Source organism: Bemisia tabaci, chromosome 7, assembly GCF_918797505.1.
Source record: "Bemisia tabaci chromosome 7, PGI_BMITA_v3".
In the NCBI taxonomy this organism is placed as follows: Eukaryota; Metazoa; Arthropoda; class Insecta; order Hemiptera; family Aleyrodidae; genus Bemisia; species Bemisia tabaci.
The window spans coordinates 25616535-25636812 of NC_092799.1; the positions used below are offsets into that span (position 1 = coordinate 25616535).

Consider the following 20278-nt stretch of genomic DNA (forward strand, 5'->3'; position numbering starts at 1 on the left):
AAAGAAAGGGGGGGGGGGAAGAAAAGACAAAAAGAAGGGAAAAAAATAAATAACATAACATAAATACATCGACATAAATTCAAACTAGGAAAAAGCTCAAATAATTAAAACTGGAAAAAGACGCAATTATAAAAAACAGTAATTTGTTAAAGAAAAAAATGAGAGAGAGTTAAAAAAAACGAAAATTTGTAATACATGAATAGGAATATGTTGAGTACAATTAATAAAGAATTTGAAACACAAATTACAGGATGAAATAAAAAATAATAAATAAATAATAAATAATAAATTCTGGTAAAATATTATAAGAATCCGTCAATAAACAAACATATTACGGACTCAGAGGCCTGCGATAGTTAAGAGATTGAATTTACGGGCCCATCTACATCAAGTCTGGTTGGTCTGGTGGTAAAGTACTGGACTTCGGATATCAACTCCACCCCGAGGCGTGGGTTCTAATCTCGACTAGGACGGCGCGGATTTTAAGGTCAGTAACAACTCTACGATCCACAACCTGGACGCATGTGTACATTAGAAAGAAAATTAGTACCAAAGACGTCTCCTAGAGTGCGCGCACACGGATATGGAATATTATAACCTCATCGCAAGTAAATATTTTTAAAATATATTATCAATATTACCTTGACAATATTGCTGCAATATTGTCAGGGGGGCGGACAACAAACTATTGCAGCAATATTATTTCGATATTGTTAAAATATTGTTAAAATGTTTTTGACAATATTTCAGCAATATTTTTAAAATATTTCCGTGTTGGGCGGGATCCGAGTTTTCCTTGAATCGAATAACTGAGCCCCTTGATTTAGGCGGATTTCCTTTTGATTCAAGCAAAAAGTCTGATGGAATCAAGCGCATTCTTTCTTGTCGATGTTTTTAAGAGTCTGGACTCTAGATCCAAGCGACTTTTTTTCCAGTAGTATTAACGAAGATCCAAGCTAGATGCAGATTCAGCAGGTTGGCAACATTGGCTTTCTTTCATTTCATCCTGAGTTGAATAATCGATTGGACTATATTTTGCAATTTGGAACTATAAATTCTAGCCCGGTTTAAAAACAACGTATGTGCCATTAGTTTCCCTATGCACATAAGTGTTTTTTCAGAAGAGCCAGAATTTATAGCTCCAAATTGCAAAATGTAGTCCGATTCTTGTAGCAGCATTTGACCTTTCTGAGAATCGATGCATTTCCATAGGTTTAAATGGGGGAGGAAACGATGTTGCCAACCTATTGAATTTGCCAATGATATAAGCTCTTAAAGTTTTCGCATCATGTTCGACCTCTCCCATTGGCTCGTTCCCTTGTGCTTCGCACGGTGGATCGATTCAATGGTAGAGAGCGGACAAAATAAGGCAACTTTAAAATCTTATAACTCCGTTCATACAAAATTTTTATAGGTATTAAAAGTGATTTCATTGGTTTCCTCGTGAAATTTTCTTTCAGAAACACCCCTTAAAATTTAAAATGTGACGAATTAAATAATAGAATTTGTATTTTTAGTTAAAAATATTATGTCCGGCCTCTCTGATTGACCTGATCCATTGTGCGGCGTAGCCCAATCCGTTCTGCATCTTATTTTGCGATTTGGGACTTTGTCTCGGGACCTCAGGCGGAACAATGATTTCGCACAGTCGCAGTCGTGAATTTTCGCGCGCACGTCCAACAGTGACCTTCCGAAAATTCCTCCTGCTTTTCCCTCCTTCAGAATGAAAATTCAGGTTGAAGAGTGCAAAATTTAGTTTTCATCGGTTTACGGACTTTAACCCTCCAAAAGATGCACAGTCGAAGTATGAAAAAGACGGACAACATGTTTTGAATGCGAATCCTGCTAACTCCATTAAAATCAGTTGATTATTTTTTGTGCGTGAGCATTTAAAGGTGTGCGTAGCTTTGTTGTGTATCAACTGAAAATTAATTTCGCAATTAATATCACACAAATATCGACAACGTCTTCTTTTTGAAAAATAAAAAAAAATAAAAAATTAAATATGAGAGCCATTTTCCACTGAGTGTCGGTGCAATCAGGTCTGTTTCATTTTAGTTTTTTTAAGTGCCAATCAAACACGAAAAAACTATCCTTTACCACTTCTTGATAACCATAATTATTTGTTGAATTTTCTTTTCTGATCCACCTTCCCATCGATTTTTGAAATCGCGCCTGATGCACATTTGACGTTTTTCGAAATCAAGTGATTTTCCCCCTACCATTGGCAGTTCATTTCTTCATCATCAAGGATACGCAAAATGGTATGATTATAACTATGAACTATGACGCTATAAACTATTAAGGAATCATTTGGACCATGAACTAATTAATCCTTAGTTTCCTTAGTTTAAATCCTAACTTTAGATTTTTAATTTTAAATGCTTCATCCATGCATAATTTTACGTCTAGTAGACTGGTTGTGCTCATGATGCAAATATCACATTTCATTGCTTCGAATGATCAAATGAGTAATGAAATTTAAAAGTAAAAGAAAAATAAATAAATGAATAGAAATACAGTTTCAGCATTAAACAGTTTAAGAACGCGCAGAGATTAAGGCCCAATTTACCTGAGGTATATAGATTTTGAAACTCAACGGGAAAAGAATTGATTCGAATGCAAGTTGTATAATTTTGAAGGCCTCAAGATATCATTTTAGGCCACTTTCACCGTCTTGGATTTTTGCATTTTCAAAATTTGAGTTGAGATTTAAGTTCCCAGTCACAAACAGCCATCTTGTGTCGAGTTTCACAAAAATCGATCGAACAGGAGCGAGATATCGCACGGTAAGTAGGACTCTACGATACCAGTCCACTCTCGTGCGCTATAGTGCGCCTTCATTTTCGTCTGATACTGTGCAATACTTTCGTGGTAGAATAGTTGCTGAGAGCGCCTTCGAGAGTATCACTTCGACTTGATGGTAGAAGATCACGATTGCCGCTGAAATTTCACTCCAGCGCATGCGCAGTTACACATTTTCTCATCAATGACGGCGAGGTTAAGAGCATTTATACCTCAGTTTGCGACATTGCAAGTTTTTCACTACCTATTTTGTGCGGACAAACGACCATGAACAGTTAAAAATCTGCCGTGCTTTCTCGAAAAATATTAGTTTAATTAAGTTTATTTCGTAGGCTTATTTTCCTAAATTTCCTAGATGCTTGCTTGTAATTACCTTCCAGACTAAAAAATTTATCTGACACTGACTGACGACCCAAGTTATATTTCGCTATCACCGGTCTACACTAATCACATTATTTTACTGTGTTCGCGTTCGCGCTTGTTGCGACTAGTTCGCCTTCAATAATCTGACTAGGTACAATGTGAGTCACAAAAAGCTCTTTGCTTGGTTTAAGAATTTGCAGATTTCTCATTAAATTTTGTCCGTATAAAAAATAAATAAATAAAATAGATAAATAAATTAGATAGATAAATAAATAAATAAATAAATAGATAAATAAATAAAATAAACATCTTCTTTTAATGTTTTTCAGTGGCGTTGACAAGGGGAGCGGGGGCCAGGGGGTCTGGACCCCCCCCTTAGCCTCGTTAATTGTACCGTTTTTTTCCTTTTGGAGGGCAGGCATAAAATATTATCTGGGACGTACACAAAATTATGTAAATTTACCGTCACGTTTTTTAATGGACCCCCCCCCCCCCCCCTTTAGAGAATTTTTAGCTACGCAACTAATGTTTTTTTATCATTATTCACTCTGTGCGGGATATTTTGTGCACATTTTGATCAGTAATTTTCATAATTTTTTTCTTTCTTTTAAAAGAAGTAAAAAGCAGCGCAATCGAGGTATACCTAAGTGTGTATTGCGATTTTTATTATTAATAAGCTATTGAATCACGTTTTGCTTTGATCAGAGACTTTTTGTCAAAATATGATAAAATCGTGCTTTAATAAATCAACGCTGAAAAAAAGCTCCTGCCATGGAAGCCGTATTAACGGGCTGTATAGACACATACCTACCGTCCGCGTTCCGGGCTCAGAGGCCGGAAGTTCAGGGCTTAGCACCCGGATCAATCTAAGCTACGGCTCCAGCACCCGGAACTTCTAACCTCTGAACCCGAAACGGACGGTATGTCTATATAGCCCGTAACTTTTTTTTTCAGTGAAACTGGATTACATTCTGAAATAAACTACCAATATATCCGGCTCATTTTAGAAACAGGATATGTACCATTAATTTCTTTATGCGAACAGGCGCTCTTATGGAAGGGCCAAAAACAGTGGTGTTTTTCGTTGCAAAATGAAGTTCAACTGTACCTATCGTCAGTCTACAGATTATAATCCACTCTCTCATTTCCTCACTTTCTCCTCGGTCGCCTGTATCTTGCAAGTTGCAAGAGGGTCCCTTTCCCTCACTTATTGGACGAGGAGTAAACCGCGGGCACTGGGAGAAATGTAGCGAGCTTTAGTGCCTTATCAGAGGCAGAATGAACTTTTGTGTGTAGCGCGCTTGGATGGACAGGAAAAATTTAGTGTCTTATCAGAACTAGCAGGGCGGCTTTTATGTGGAGCGCCTTTGATATACAGCATCTGAGGATTCTCTGATTGATTCATCTCGATGGACTGTGTGTAGCACTAATGGCTTCTACCGAGCGAGCTAGAAATTCAGATCGTATTCGACTAAAGCTGATGAAATGTTTTCGGTGTGTGATGTGTGTGTTTTTTTCGTTGCGGGTTACAGTGGATCGAGTCAATTAGAGAGGTCGGACATGAAATGTATTACTAAAACTGCAAAATGTGATGTTTATTCCGTTACATTTTTAATTTCGAGGGGTGCTCGTAGAAGAAAATTTCACGAGGAAACGAATGGATTCACTTATAGAACCTCAGAGTTTTGTATGAACGGAGTTGCAAGAGTTTAAAGTTTCAAAATTTTGTCCGATCTCTCCTTTTGACTCGATTCATTGTGCGCCGTTTATCGTGCCTAAATATTCGTATAAGACCAATAAGTCATACGAATGCCTTAATTTTTAAGTTTTCTTTTTACTTTTAGCAATTTCCTGTGAACCGACTTTCTATTCTACTTTGGCGCCCGAAAACCATACTAATTCTTGTTTAGTTTTTTAAATGAAAGCTTCTTACGAAAAATTACAAATCTATGCGGCTATTGTTCTATCGATTTTTGTAAAACTTGGTGTAAGGTGGCATTCTTTGAGAGTAAACTTGAGTTACAACTCAAATTTTCCAAGTTCAAAAATCCAAGATGGCAATCTGTTCTTTATCTTTTCAGTTTCAAAATCGATGTATACTCTCATATAAATTAAATCGCATTTAGCAGAAAGGAGCCAGCGCTATTATAGCGTTTTCAAATTCGTGCAACTTCTTCTTTCTTGTTAAAAATACTCAATATGCGCACAGTATTAAAATGTACAGAATTATTTTTCCTTAAAGTTAACATAATTTTTTTATGGGAAGCAAAAACTTTTTGCTATACTTAATGCGATAATTATGAAGAAGCAACATTTTTATAACACTGTAAACGCGTTCGTTTTTGCTAAATGCTATCGAATTAGACCTCGATATTGGCGAGCTTTTATAGAAAAAAGTCTGCGTGTAATTTTTAAAAATTCGAAAACAGTGTTGTAAGCAGTGTTTGAAACTCACAGGCGCCAACGCGCCAAATGCGCCTAAGAAATCGATCATGATGGCGCCTCTAAAATGAAGGCTCTGCGCTAACGTGGCCCCTAAAAATTTCCCCCATTTTCCCCCCTCCCCCTTCTCAAAAAATCCTAATTATTCTTTTTGGTGATTCATCGAAATCTTCTTTCAGTTACAGCTACTAGTTTTGTAACTGAAACATCTAGCGTCTAACTTTTCACTAAATGCGCCGTAATAAAGGCAAAAAGTTAACTTGGCCCCGGAAAAATCTTCAGTGTCCCCTAAAAATCAAGCTTCATGCGCCACATGGCTCCTAAAACTCAAAAGTGAGTCTCGAACACTGGTTGTAAGTAGAGGGTAAATCAGATTATGCTATTATTATATCGTTACAGGGCACGTTCATTCAAATTGCTGCAGCCTTATGCGTGTTACTGAGCTCCACTAGATGCGAATTGTTGAAAGCTATTCCTCAAAGGGATTTGGAATGGTGGGAGAGAGGCATTATCTACCAAATATATCCAAGATCTTTCAAAGATTCCGATGGCGATGGAGTTGGTGACCTGAAAGGTTAGTGGAACTCTTCGTCAGAAATTTTTTCAATTAAGTTTTGGTTTTCGTAATTAAAATGACACGGTAGAGCTAAATTAGAGAGCCTCTGTAGAGGCGGATCAAGCAATTTAGCAACACCGGATTTCATCCATTTAAACCTTTGGAAAAAAATCGATTCTTGTCGGAGCATCTGGCCCCTCTAAGATTCGATACATTTTCATAGGTTCAAATGGAGAAAAATAACGTTGCCGATTTGCTGGGTCCGCCAGTGAGCCTCTGTAATATACGTGATGCACTTTTCCGGCATCTTTAACCTTCCCTTCTTATAACGCTTTCGTGACGTAGGTCCCTATCCTTTGACACGTAAAAACAAAATGGCGTAACGCTCTTCTCGACTCCCCTCCCCCCCTCTCAGAGCGTCACGATTATGAGCGGCCTTTTACGTCTAAATTATTCGGTGGCCGAAATGGTTAGTGCAAGTTTCGGTTGGAAACTGATTAAATACATTTTTAACATACTTTGACTGAAACTATGCATATAGGTACAGTACTGCCGTGCGAAGGAAAAACGCCGTATTAACATCCGAGAGTTGCCAGATTTCCTTCGATAAAATGTTTATTTTTGAGGAAAGTCATGAATCTTTATTCTTGAAAATTCCAGACTATTTAGATAAAGTCTAGAACAAAATGCTTTGACCAATTGAAAGAAAATTGTTTACTTTCCGGAAAATTCGTGGTTTATCAAAACAAATTTGGCAACGCCTGAAGGTTCATACGGCGTGTGTCTTTAGTACGGCAGAGTAGATCTTCGATTATCCGCTCTCGGATCATCCGTGGTTGGCAGCGGATTTTTTGTCTCCTTTTTTACGAGGGTACCTTTAAATTTGCTACCATGCCGGATTTTTTAAACGTCGAAAGTTTGGTGAAAGCACCTTTCTTCAAAAAGTCACCAAGTTGCGAGGGATGTTGCTGCGCACGTCTAAATGATTCAGAAGTTCCATTTGATATCACTGAAAACCTGATGCGTGAAATGTATGATTTTGCCCAAAACATGGAGAGCTTTTCTATTTTATTGAAATTGTTTTACTATACAGGGCCGGATTAAGGGGGTGGCCATATGGGCCGCGGCCCATGGCGGCAAATCTAAGGGGCGGCAAATCTAAGGGGTGGCAAAAATTTGCAATTTTTTTAAGTGTAGGTATAAAACAAAATCGGATTTACAAAAAAAATTACAAACGAGAGAAGGCGACAAAATCCTGAGAGTATAGTGATTTCTAATTTTGTAGTCTCTTAGTGATACAAGAGGCAGTACCTTTAATTAGTCGAGTTGAGAGAGAAACCAAACACGCAATTTGGTCTGGAACGGCGCGACTTAGAGAGAAATGACGACTAGGACTTGAAATGAAAAGGAGAAGCCCTCGGCGCGGCAATCGGCATGTAACACATATTGGCGCCCACAAGACTGCACGAATACTTCACGCATTGCATCAAACACGGTGCGGTCATTGCGGTCAGCGTGAAACGCATAGCACCTACAAGACTGCGTGAATACTTCACGCATTGCGTCCAACACAGTGCGTTCGGCAGCGGTCGGCGTGAAACGCATAGCGCCTACAAGACTGTCGGAATACTTCATGCATTGCGCCAAACACGGTGTGGTCTGCGCGGCGCGGCGGCGGAAGTTTAAATCATTAAACCACATACATGTTTGTTCTTTCATAATTTTTTCGTTCATTTCTCATGAATGGAAAACCTTGTCCACACAGAGATAGGTTTACGAAACTTAACTTTCGCACAAAGTTCCGTGAGCTTTTGCTAGTAGTGTTCATAGGGCTTTCCCAAAAAATGTGTTCAACACGAGTAAATGCGTCCTATGCACCCCTCCCCCGCTGGCATGTTCACTTGATGGTTTTTATTGATTTTCAAAACGAATGAAAAGTGGGCGGCAAGTAGGTGAATCCGGCCCTGTTACTAAAATCTCTTTTGTGGATGTAATCGAAGTTTAGAGGGGGAAAATGGTATGGCCGCACTGGAAGAAGTGTGCAATTTTACGACGGATGGCCACAAAGCGTTCGTTAGATAGAACGCCAGATCAGTAAATGTGCGTATAAAGCACGCTGCGAATTATTGAAAGTGCAATATTTCAAAACTGTTCATAACTGTTTAAGTAAAACCAGTCTGTGCAGGCTATGGCAGGCGCTTACTTATCAATGATTTTAAAACCTCAAAACTTTGTCTTTTGATGAAGGAATCGTGGAAAAAGTAGGATACCTTGCTAAACTTGGGATTAAAGCCGTGTGGATCTCGCCCATCTTCAAATCCCCTATGGCAGATTTTGGCTATGACATCGCTGATTATAGAGCAATTGAGCAAATTTTCGGAACCATGCAAGATCTTGAAAATTTGAAAGACTTGCTCCATGAAAACGGTAAGTATAACTTGAATTTTTACCGGCTACGAAAGCAAAGACACAAGCATGGGTGGATCCAGAACATCGGTAACATTTTCATTCCTCCATTTAAACCTATAGAAATGTATCGATTTTTTTCGGGGGGGGGGGGGGCAGATGCGTCGACAAGAATCGATTATTTAGCATAAGATTAAATGGAGGAAATCCGGTGTCGCCAAATGAAGATGTTTCATGTGTAAGGAATTTGCGATTTGACTGTTGATTCTTATGTAAAAGTTCGCGAGAAACACGATGTGGCCGTTGGTTTTCTCCTAAATCATCTCCCAAGCTCAAAAAAGCTCTCAAGCTGAGGTCAAAATGGAGGGGATATCCCACGCTATCCCGAGAGTCCACCTCTACATCAAGATAAACTCTCCATGCAAAGATAGGGAGCAAATACATTGACAGGGCTGACACCTTACTTGGGGACTCTTAAACTAAAATCACGGCAACCCTGTCAATGTATTTGCTCCCTATCTTTGCATGGAGAATTTGTTTTGGTGCAGAGGTGGACTCTCAGAATAGCGTGGGATATCCCCTCCATTTTGGCCTCAGCTTGAGAGCTTTTTTGAGCTTGGAAGTTAATTTCAGAGAAAACCAGTAGCCACATCGTGTTTCTCGCGAACTTTTACATGAGAATCAACAGTCAAATCACAAATTCCTTACACATGCAACATCTCCATTGCTGGATCTTCCACTAGACACAAGCGCAACTTCGATTTGCGATGATTTTAAAAGTTACTCTTGAATCCTAAAAAGCAAAGTGTGTTTGGGGACTAAAAAACGGATCGGTCGATGAGGGTGATTTATTAACGTGTAACAAGGCCTGTATCACACTTTTTGTTTTCATGGATTCGGGTCACAATTGATGATTTACCTTCGAGCATAGATGGAGTGGGCATCCGCAATTAAGTCGTCACACATGTCTTGTGTCATATTGTAACACTATACATAAAAAATTAGTTCTTTGAATTACATACAATTGAATTGGATTTTTGGAGGGAATACAGAAACATTCTTTGATTTTCAGTGGAACGCAATAAAAAACAATTCAGGGGTTTTCCTGTCATCAAAAATGGATTTTTGAATTATTTTAGTGCGTGGAGTCTGTAGACTAGGCGAGAGTTTTTAACACAAGCAGTCAAAAATACTTGAAATTTCTGACCATACTATCGTGCTAAGGAAAAACGCCGTATGAACATTCGAGAGTTGCCAAATTTCCCTTGATAAAACATTATTTTGGACGACAATCATGCACATTTTCCTATGACATTTTCAGATGTTTTAGACTAAAGTGCGTACAAAATTGTCTGAAAATTTTGGGAAGAAATATTCACAATTTTCCCGGTAAATTCAGTTTTTATCGAAGGAAACTTGGCAACGTCTGAAGGCTCATACGGCGTTTTTCCTTAGCACGGCAGCATAGTTTTGCATGTGAACGTTTTACAAACAGAGGCTGACAAGAGCCATCACAAAAATACTCTCTCACAATCAACGAGACATTCGTGTAAAATTATATTATATTTAAATATTCCTTGAAGAAAGCTCTTGCATGTTTGGTTCTCCATTTTAGGACTGAAATTGATTTTGGATTTTGTTCCAAATCATACGAGCGATGAACACGAATGGTTCAAAAAGTCTGTCAGCAGGCAGGAGCCTTACACGGACTATTACGTTTGGCAGGATGCTAAAGTGGTTAATGGTCGAATGTTTCCACCCAATAACTGGGTAAGTATGCCAAAAACAATAAATTAAAGTACAATTATTATAATGCAAAAATAGTCATTCTATGTATCTGTACTTTCCTCCTATGTCGCAAACTTAGGCATGTTCCTCGCCGCAAGTCAACGAGACACTGGACGAGGAAATGGCGCTGAGAATTTTCTTTTCGCGATCATGTCAACAACTCCATCTTCATATGAGCCTGTTTAAAAGAGGGCCTTTCTGTGCCATTTTGGAAATGCAGGGAGTTCGTTCAAATCTGACCCAAGCAAAACCTCATAATGAGAGTAGGGATGAAAAATGCGTTTTAGCACACACTTAAAACGAGTACAATTTGTACTTTGTGCTTATCTTTAGCACAAACTGCATCTGTGCTCATTACGAGCACACGTGCAGTTTGTGCTCAAGATAAGTAAAATAAAAAGTGTGCTAAAACGAATATTACATCCCTACTAATGAGACAATCTTCCAATGAAAAATTTCGCTTGAATTTAAAGCTCATTTTGGCAACACAGCAATGCAAAAATTGCATTTTTTCTAATAAAAATGCTGATATTTTGAAGTTTTTTGATTGAAAGAACAACGATAATTAATTTTTCAAGTCTCTGGGGCACAATTGCATCAGTTGATCTTACTCCGGTATTAAGACGGTTGTGATCCCACGATCTAGCAATCAGTCATGATGCAGCGTTGCACAGTTTATACGAAGTGTCCCAGAACAACTGTGCCAGGCTTCGCTGCCGCCGTAGCAAGTTTGCTGGGACGGAAAAACGTCGTATGAAGATCTAGACGTTGCCAATTTTCCTCTGATAGAACATTACTCAATAGGAAAGTTAGGAATATATTTCCCTCCAACATTTGGACGGCCCCTGACGTATTATTCCTGGACGTTCACAAATAAAATTTACCCATTGATTGCTATGAATCATGATTTTAGCTGTCAGATTTTGGAGGGTCAGCCTGGACTTGGAACGAGGATCGACAGCAGTACTTCTTACATCAGTTCCATCCGAAACAACCCGATCTGAACTACAGGAACCCACTCGTCGTGCAAGAGATGAAGGTGATATCTTAATTTCATCGTCTGGTAGCAAGAGCCAAGCTCCTAATAAGTGCCCGCTTGATCAGGTGACTTTCGCTACGCAGAGAAAGCCGTAGAGCCCGCAATAAAGTAATTATTCTCCTGCGGACCTTGCAGGGTTTAATGCCTGGACGATCGCGATTCAATTAATTGGTCCCGCAAGGGGGGTAGCCATAATGCACTGAAAAAAAAATCTCTGTGTATTTACTAAGAACAGGGTAAAATTACCAAGAATTCAGGGTTCTATTTGATCCCAGTTTTTTCTTGGTAAAATTACCATTTATGGAATTGGTAATTTTACCGAGAAATCTCGGTAAAATTATTGAACTTTCTCGGTAATTTTACTGGACCTTGGTAAAAACGCCAATATTTTTTATCGACTGTAGTAGAATTACCGAGATAAATAATGGCAAAGTTACCGGGAATTGATTACCAATAAAAGTGGTTTTCTTACCTGAAAAAAAACAGTAAAAATACAGGTAAGCTTACTAGTCAGTCTTGGTAAAATTACCATTAATTGGTAAAAAAAAGTGCGATGGTAAAGGTACCAACGGACCTTGGTAAAAACGCCGAGAATTTTTTTTCAGTGTGATGCCGACAATATTCCTATGCAATGAGCAATATCATATAAATTTTTTTGACAATGCTCGTAAAAACTCACTGAGAGAAATATCAGTGATCTTTTTGCCACCTTCCGGCCAAAGTATTACAAGCGTCATGCAACGTTTCGAAATGTCCGCCGCCATTTCATTTTTTACAGAGACATTGTTAGTTGAGTCTGTTCGAAAATTTCACTGAATTTTATCGGCAGCACAAAGAATTTTCAGTGAAATTTTTGGACAGCTTCGTAGAACCATTTTTCTGTAAAAAAATAAAATGGTCGAGGAAAGTTTGAAACGTCGCATGGCGCTTGTGATACTTGGACCGGAAGGTGACGGAATATCAGCGATCTTTGTGATACTCGCATTCGGTTATGAGGAAGTGAAATACAAACTAATCTACCAAATCTACCACTAAATCTCCATCGGCCCGCGTTTAGCGAAGAGGAACCAAGCCACATCAGTTACTGCCTTTAACTGGGCTATTAAAGTTTTAACAAGAGAGCGTTCGTGCGAAATCCGTTGAAAATTTTAAGACATTTGCTTCATATTATGCAGAGATTTCACTGAAATTTACACAAAAATCTGCACAACAATTAAGTATCATGTAAAAAATTTAATCGCCTAATTAGATTTGGCAATAGCTGATCCCTGCTAAAAATGACGAGTATGCTATTCAGAATTCCCCAACTCACATGAGTAAAACTTCCTACTTATATGAGTAGCAATCCTACCCATATGAGAACTACTCATATCACTAGAATATTCTACTCATAAGAGTAGAAAAGCAACACAGAATATGCATTAAGACTAGTTCTATTTAAAATCATTAATAACTCTGTTTTTTCAAAAACTTCACTTATGCACCTTGTCTATATCTTACAAGCCCCTCATCTGTTCCTTCTTCCTCTCTTCACTCTTTCCTTATATTCACAAACAGTTTCTGAGTATCGCTGGAAGCTCCCTAATTTTTCAATCTGTAATAGTGCATATTTGAAAAACTATTTTAACAAACAGGACGTGCTAACTTTTTGGATGGATAGAGGAGTAGACGGTTTCCGCATGGATGCGGTGATGACCATTTTTGAGGATGAGTTACTCAGAGACAATCCGAGATCGAACAATCCAGACGCACTCCCAACAGACCAGCAGTATTTGAATCCTATCTATTCGAGGGATCAACCGGAAACTTATGACGTCATAAAAGAATTCCGGAAACTGTTAGATGATTACTCGGCGAAAACTAACACTGTCAGGTAAGTTATTAAGATTTAACCGTACTTATGAAGCACTTTATATTTGGACTAACTTTCGCAATTAGGAACTATTATTTCTGGCTTTCTCTAGAAACAACGTAAAGCCATTAGTTTCCCCAGGCACATAGTTCCTTTCGTGGGTTAGTCATAAGGACGCATGGATTTCAAAAACAGAGTCCATTCGGTGGTGATGAGACTCCAGGTAAACATTTCCAATGATCCCTTCAGGGCAACTGAATCGGAGTACCTTTCGAAACTATAATCTTCATATTCAGGATTCTTTGCCCTAATTTGTCCCCGAATACTGTCGTGTCAAGGAATAACGCCGTATGAGTCTCCAGACGCTGTCAAGTCTCCCCTGACAAGAATCAGGGCCGGATTTAGGGGGTGGCCATATGGGCCGCGGCCCATGGTGGCAAATTTAGAGGGCGGCAAATCTTGCAATTTGTTTAAATGTAGGTAATAAAAAAATAGGATTCAGAAAAAAAAATTACAAACAAGGAAAGGCGACAAAATCTCTCATTTCCTGCGATTATAGTCATTTCTGATGTGTTCGTCTATCGGTGATATAAGAGACAGCACCTTTAAATAGTCGAGTTAGGTTAGGTTAAACAAACGCGCAATTTGGCCCGGAGTGGTGCGGCGCAGAGAGCAATGATGGCGAGGACTTGAGATGAAAAGGAGAAGTCCTCGGCGCGGCGGCGGCGGCGGCGGTCGGCATGTAACACAATATTAGCGCCTACAAGACTGAACGAATACTTCACGCATTGCGCCAAACACAGTGCGGCGCGGCGGCGGCGGAGAAGTTAAAATCATTAAATCAAATATGTTTGTTCTTTCATAATTTTTTCGTTCATTTCTTATGAATGGAAGGCCTTGTCCAGTCCTCACTCCACACAGCGATAGATTTGCAGAACTTAACTTTTGCGCGAAGTTCCGTGAACTTTTGCTACAAGTTTTAATAGGGCTTTCGCAAAATATGTGTCCAACGCGAGTAAACGCGTCATATGTACCTCTTCTCCGGAACGTTCACTTGATGGTTTTTATTGATGCTTCAAAACGAATGAGAAGGGGGCGGCAAAATACAGATGGCCCATGGGCGGCAAGTACGTAAATCCGGCCCTGACAAAAATGGAATTTTTTTGCGAATTAATGCGAATTTTTCGTTGATTTTTCCCATAACTTAGCTTGCCATTCAATCGGTGCCAAGTCATTTTTCCTAAAATGTTTCCCCTACCACACATCTCCTATAATTTTGCAACTAGTTTTTATCCCATCATAGTAAATTCGAGGAATGAAATATTCTACTAGCTTTTTTCCTAAAGATAATTGTCGTAATAAATTGCAATCGAAACTTGAGCATGAGTAGATCAAAGAAAAAAGTTTTCGACTAAACCTCGCAGCTTACATGGGGTTCCAGGATGCTGCCCTGTTATTTGAACCTACATATTGAACATATGAGTATCTTATTTTTTAAAATTGAAATTAGGACAAATTCATGTAGAAAAAAAGTCAATAGTACAATCCACTTGCAGGACTATCCGCAATGGGACAAAAACCGATAAGGAAAAAAGTGTAGGTGTAAGTGTAGGTGTAGGTCAGTGTTTGAAACTCACCTTTGAGTTTCAGGAGCCATGTGACCCATCAAGCTCGATTTTTAGGGGCCATTGAAGATTTTTCAGGGGCCAAATTGACTGTTTGCCCGCATATCACGGCGCATTTAGTGAAAAGTCAGAATCCGATGACATGCGTCGAAATTTCAAAAAATCACCCAACAAAAAAAGTAGGAATTTTTTGGGGGAATTTTTAAGGGACACGTTGGCACACAAGCCTTCATTTTTAGGCGCCATAACTGATTTCTTAGGCGCATTTGGCGCGTTGACACCTGCGAGTTTCGAACACTGGTGTAGGTGTGGATTTAGGCGTAAGGGTAGGTGTAGGTAAAGGTTTATAGGAAACGATGTTTTAGGAAAAATGACTCGCCACCAATTTAATCTGAGGTGTTAGAAAATTTCAAATACAATTATTCACTACTTTCTTCAAAAATGAATGCTTCATCAGAAAGACGGTGTATCAATGTTCGAACGGCAGTTTTCCTAAGCGGGGCAAAATAGCATGTACCAGGGACCTAGAACACTTCCATTATATTTTTACTTATACCACAGTGTACAGACCACATCAAATCATCCCTTCTTTGTACCTCTAGATTTATGGCAACGGAGGCTTATTCCAATATAACACAAACAATGAAGTATTATGGAACTGAGGATGAACCTGGAGCTCATTTTACTTTCAATTTTCTATTTATCACCTCTCTGAGTCAGCAATCTAGTGCCCGCGATTTCAAGAGAATCATTGAGCTTTGGTACAGCAATCTACCAATTGGGAAGTGGTCCAACTGGGTGGTAAGTTCATTCTGTTCTTATTATATTTTCTTCCCATTGCAAGTGTAACCTTGCACTGCGCGCCTAGAACTTCGAAATTACTACACGGGCACATGAGAGCCAGTGACCTGTTGGGCAGATCGATTGACCTCTGGATGTATAAAATTACAGTAATATACCCCGATTATCCGACGATTTGAGACGAGAGTCACGTCGAACATCGAAACAGTAGGTCGGAAAAAGAACTAGAAAGCCGAAAAAATCAATTTCTCACCAAACTAAACCTCACAAAAAACCAGTGACATGCATGTACGGATGAAACTGCAGAGCATGGTATTTTGCCTAGCTATGTATTGAAGGAGACTCAAAGGTTATCTCAGAAATAGAATTCCTGGCCTTCGGAGCCAACAGTTATGCCACTCGATATTACATTTCAGACATTAGTTTATGTCTTGTTTATGTTTATTCTAATCTAAAATTATTGTACATTAATTGAACTTGATTTGTATCGGCTGATTTAATTTTATAGATTGGTAATCACGACCAACGTCGAGTTGCTTCTCGTTACGGCATCGATATGTTGGACGGACTCCATATGATGCAGATGGTGCTTCCTGGGACGTCAGTTTCGTATATGGGCGACGAAATAGGAATGGAAGATACATTCATCCGATGGGATCAAACTCTGGACCCCCCTGCCTTGAATGCTGGCCCTGAGAGGTATCTAAGATTCACCAGAGATCCTGCGCGGACCCCTTTCCAATGGGGAACATGCACTAGTGGAGGTAAATTTCTTCCTTTCGTCCATCTGTTTTAGGTGATTTCGACAATTTTTTCCATTGAAAAATTCTAATCAAGTTCCCTTCTCAGAAAATTTTAAAAATCTCTTTCCATCAAGAAGTCCATTTTTTCAATAACCGTATAGTTTCAAAACTCTTTTGAAACTTCCCGAAACAAAAATTTCGATTTTGGGTTTCAGAGAACATGTAATTACGGTGTATTTTGCCGAATTCTGTTATGTCTACAATGTACATTGTGGCCGGAATGTTTGGGCGAGAGCTTCGCACCTGAAACAAAATTTATAAATGATGAAAAAAGAAAGAGAAAAACACATTTTATACGACCTCCAAAATTAGATTAAGATAACAACACATAAGGGTAAAGTGAGAGTGGAAGAGGTGGGTCACCTTTCTCTTTGGAACTGAAGGTCACTCTGTTGTAGAAAACGATGCCGGCATACAGTAAAAACCAGGAGAGTCATGAATTTGATGAAATTACCTTTCTCCCGATCACTTTTTATCCGGTTAAAAAGTGGATAAAAGTGGAAACTTTTAAACCGGATAAAAAGTTAAGGCTCCTTCCGAAGGCATTCTATCTCTCTTGCTCTCACTCCACCATTATGATTTTTTTTTTTTTTTTTTTTTTTTTTTTTTTTTTTTTTTTTATCATCCAACTTAGGTAACAGAATGTGGCTCGCAGGATTATCTCATGAATACAAACTTTCAATATTTTATTTACAAATTTAGTCAGTTATAGCTGGGTTTTTTTTTCTAATTCTGGATTTTTTTTCTCAATTAGGCTTCTCAAAAAACAAAAAGACCTGGTTACCTGTGAATCCTCGTTACTGGACGCATAATCTTGAGACAGAAAAAAGAAACAAAAGAAGCCACTTCAAAAACTACCAAAAGCTGGTCGCATTGAAAGAGGCACCGGTTATTCAGTTCGGAAACTTGAAAGTATACGCCTTGACAAAATGGGTCCTCGTTATTACAAGGTAATTATGACGCACAGAATCACTGCAATCGCGGTTTCTATTTATCGATGGCTAAAGTGCGGAACCTCCATTACGGTATTTTAAAATCTCTGCTACCATTTTATTTTTTCGAGGAGAAACAAGTCATATATGTATGGCTGAAAATCTATGGAATATTTTACTAGTAGACAGTCTCATCCGTCATATGTCACGCCCATACCTGAATGCAAAACAGGCGTAGGTACACTGGAAAAAAAACACATTGGATCTAGAGTCCAGACTCTTAAAAACATCGACAAGAAAAAATACTCTTGATTCAATAAGCTTCAATCAAGAACCAAGCCTCTTAATTTGAGCGGATTTCCTTTTGATTTCAGCTTAAATCTGATTGAATCAAGAGTCCATTTTCTTGTCGATGTTTTCAAGAGTCTGGACTCTAGATCCTATATGTTTTTTTTTTTTTTTTTTTTTTTTTTTTTTTTTTTTTTTTCCAGTGTATCTTAATAGCATTATTTTACCTATAGCTGCCCCATGACTTTTTTTGTACGCAAAGTTTCAAGTAGGGTCAAACTGACCCGTATTTATAAATACTGGTATCCGGGACACCCTGTGTATAGCGTTCTGCTGTAAATATTCCGTCTAAATGTCGCCATCTTATCAATGAATCACCCTTTCTTAGTTTGGTCCGTCATAATTGTGTTACTCATAATAGCCAGTTGCTGTTAAATTATACGTACAGTAATGAGCTTACAAATCAATCTGCTACAAAGTTTGAAAACGTTTTGTCCATTTTGTTGGATTTAGATCACTACCGGGACATCCGACCATCATTGTGATCGCTAACCTTGGCACTGAATTTGAAAATACTGCAAATCTGAGTTCTATCGCAAAACTTCCAGAAACAATCAAATTGAACATTTGCAGCGTCAACTGCGCTTACGTCCCAGGGTAAGTTTTGAAAACATCATACATTGCCAAAAAAATTAAGAAACTACTATTTTTTACATTATAGGATCCTTTTAGAAGCATCAGATAAGAGGAGAGATACATGGAAAGGAGGGGAGAGGCAGGAAAAGATAGGGGCGATCCATTTTCAAAAATTGGAGACTGGAGAGAGAGGAAATAATTCCCACCCATGAATCTGAACTTCGTTCCTAATTACTAATAACTTAAGTATCCACTATCAAATGCAGACCATTTTTTACATTGTTAGTTACAGAAAAAATGTGTTTCATACAAATAAAAACAGACGCCAAAAAAGAAGGAGAAAAATAGAGAAAGCAGGTTGCCGTCGTAATGAGGTAGTCAACTGAGATTAAGATGCTACTGCATGACCTCTTAGATGTTTAGGTGGGTGGAAAAATGTAATCTGCTTCGTTTTTAACACCTTTGTGTCCATTTTTATTTTTTTAGAATCATGCTATATACGGATAAAATTCATTTACGACCGAAAGCTGCCATGGTATGCTCCACTCAAAGCGGTTCCTCGAGACAAGTCAATGACATTTACGCTGACATTCTGTCTGATTTCCCGGAAGAGTGAGATGTAAAAGCGACTTACACCATGGAAGAGTAGCAATATGACTTCGATTTTTTTTATTTAAGGAACATTTTTGTTACTTAGTGAAATGAATGGTTTTTTTTTTAATCTACAGAGACGTTACTTTGTCATCAATGACAAGTTCATTTGCCTTTGAATAATAAAAAAAAAAAAATTATTTAAATTTAAGAAAATTTCTTCGTTTAAAAAAAATGTATTAAGGAAAAAAACTCTTTGAATCGAGTCCACTTTTTTACATTAAGAAAGAGGCCTTTAACCATTTATTTCAGTGAATAAGGTGCTCGCGGATTTTTACTCTCTACTTACTGAGACCCTGAGCAAGTGAGCAATCCATCGTTGGAAAAGGCTTGTAGAAATTAAAAGCTTAAAAAAATTACGATTTTAATGATTTTAGGTTCGGAAATCGCGGTTTTAATTCCTATACAACATCGTAAGTAGAGAAAGAAATAAGGTTTTTGTTGAGCTGGACCCCCTCCTTTTGTCCCCTCGCAAAATTTTCAACTGCACCCCCGTTATGGATTTTGGAAGGATCTAGTGTCATCTCCGTGTTTTGAAACTAATTTCAACCGTGCACGTTTCAAGATATTTTAAATATCTTGAAATTAGTTTTTGATCAGTTTTAGTAAATTCTCTGCATATTTATGTTTTTTTCTTCTTTTTTTAAAGTGAAGCTATAGCTTCAGTATTTCAGATATATCTGAAATACAGAACACGTCCTGTGTAAAGTGATTTAATGAGAGAAAATTTTACTGAGAACGTGCTCTGCAGAGTGAGTGATTTGAAAAATATATTGTAACATTGAATTGGGAGCTACGCACTTTGCCAAATTTTGGAATTTAGAAACACCATCAGGTCTGGCCCGGCCGATAGATACCTTTTCTTTTTTATGTCTAATGGTTTTGCAGCCATAGCGGCCTTTAAAAGCTGCGAGCTGTAACTTTTCATTCGAAAATTCAGTTAAAATAATTCAATTTTGAATTTCATGCATGTCTGTACTGACATAAGTATGTATGATCTAGATTTGTTCCTTACTTTTATTTTATTTTATTCATTAAAGTAATAGTACTCTTGAATCACTTTATTTTACTTTAAAAAACTGCATCATGTATCTATTTATTTTTTTATTTCTCTTTTTTTTATTTTCTAATTTGATCATTCGGTGAAAATCTTAAAAAATCTGGACGTTAATGTCAAATTAGTCCCTCCCAGATATCCTGAAGTCTGCCATACAATGAGGTATCAATGAGAATAAACTTATTGATTTTGAAAATGAAGTTGTTATAATAAAATTTCTCTCGAGGTGATTTT

General features: G+C 38.1%; 1 protein-coding gene across 1 annotated transcript; it reads left to right on the forward strand.

Moving 5' to 3' along the window:
* The first annotated feature begins 1627 nt into the window (after window positions 1–1627).
* On the forward strand, window positions 1628–20043 carry LOC109038134 (maltase 2). Its single transcript, XM_019053092.2, has 11 exons — window positions 1628–2264; window positions 6010–6184; window positions 8414–8593; window positions 10188–10342; window positions 11274–11399; window positions 13034–13272; window positions 15479–15677; window positions 16186–16441; window positions 17235–17430; window positions 18214–18357; window positions 18823–20043. Exons 1-11 carry the CDS (start codon window positions 2262–2264, stop codon window positions 18950–18952), a joined length of 1803 nt encoding a protein of 600 aa, XP_018908637.1. The 5' UTR covers window positions 1628–2261; the 3' UTR covers window positions 18953–20043.
* Window positions 20044–20278: the final 235 nt, after the last annotated feature.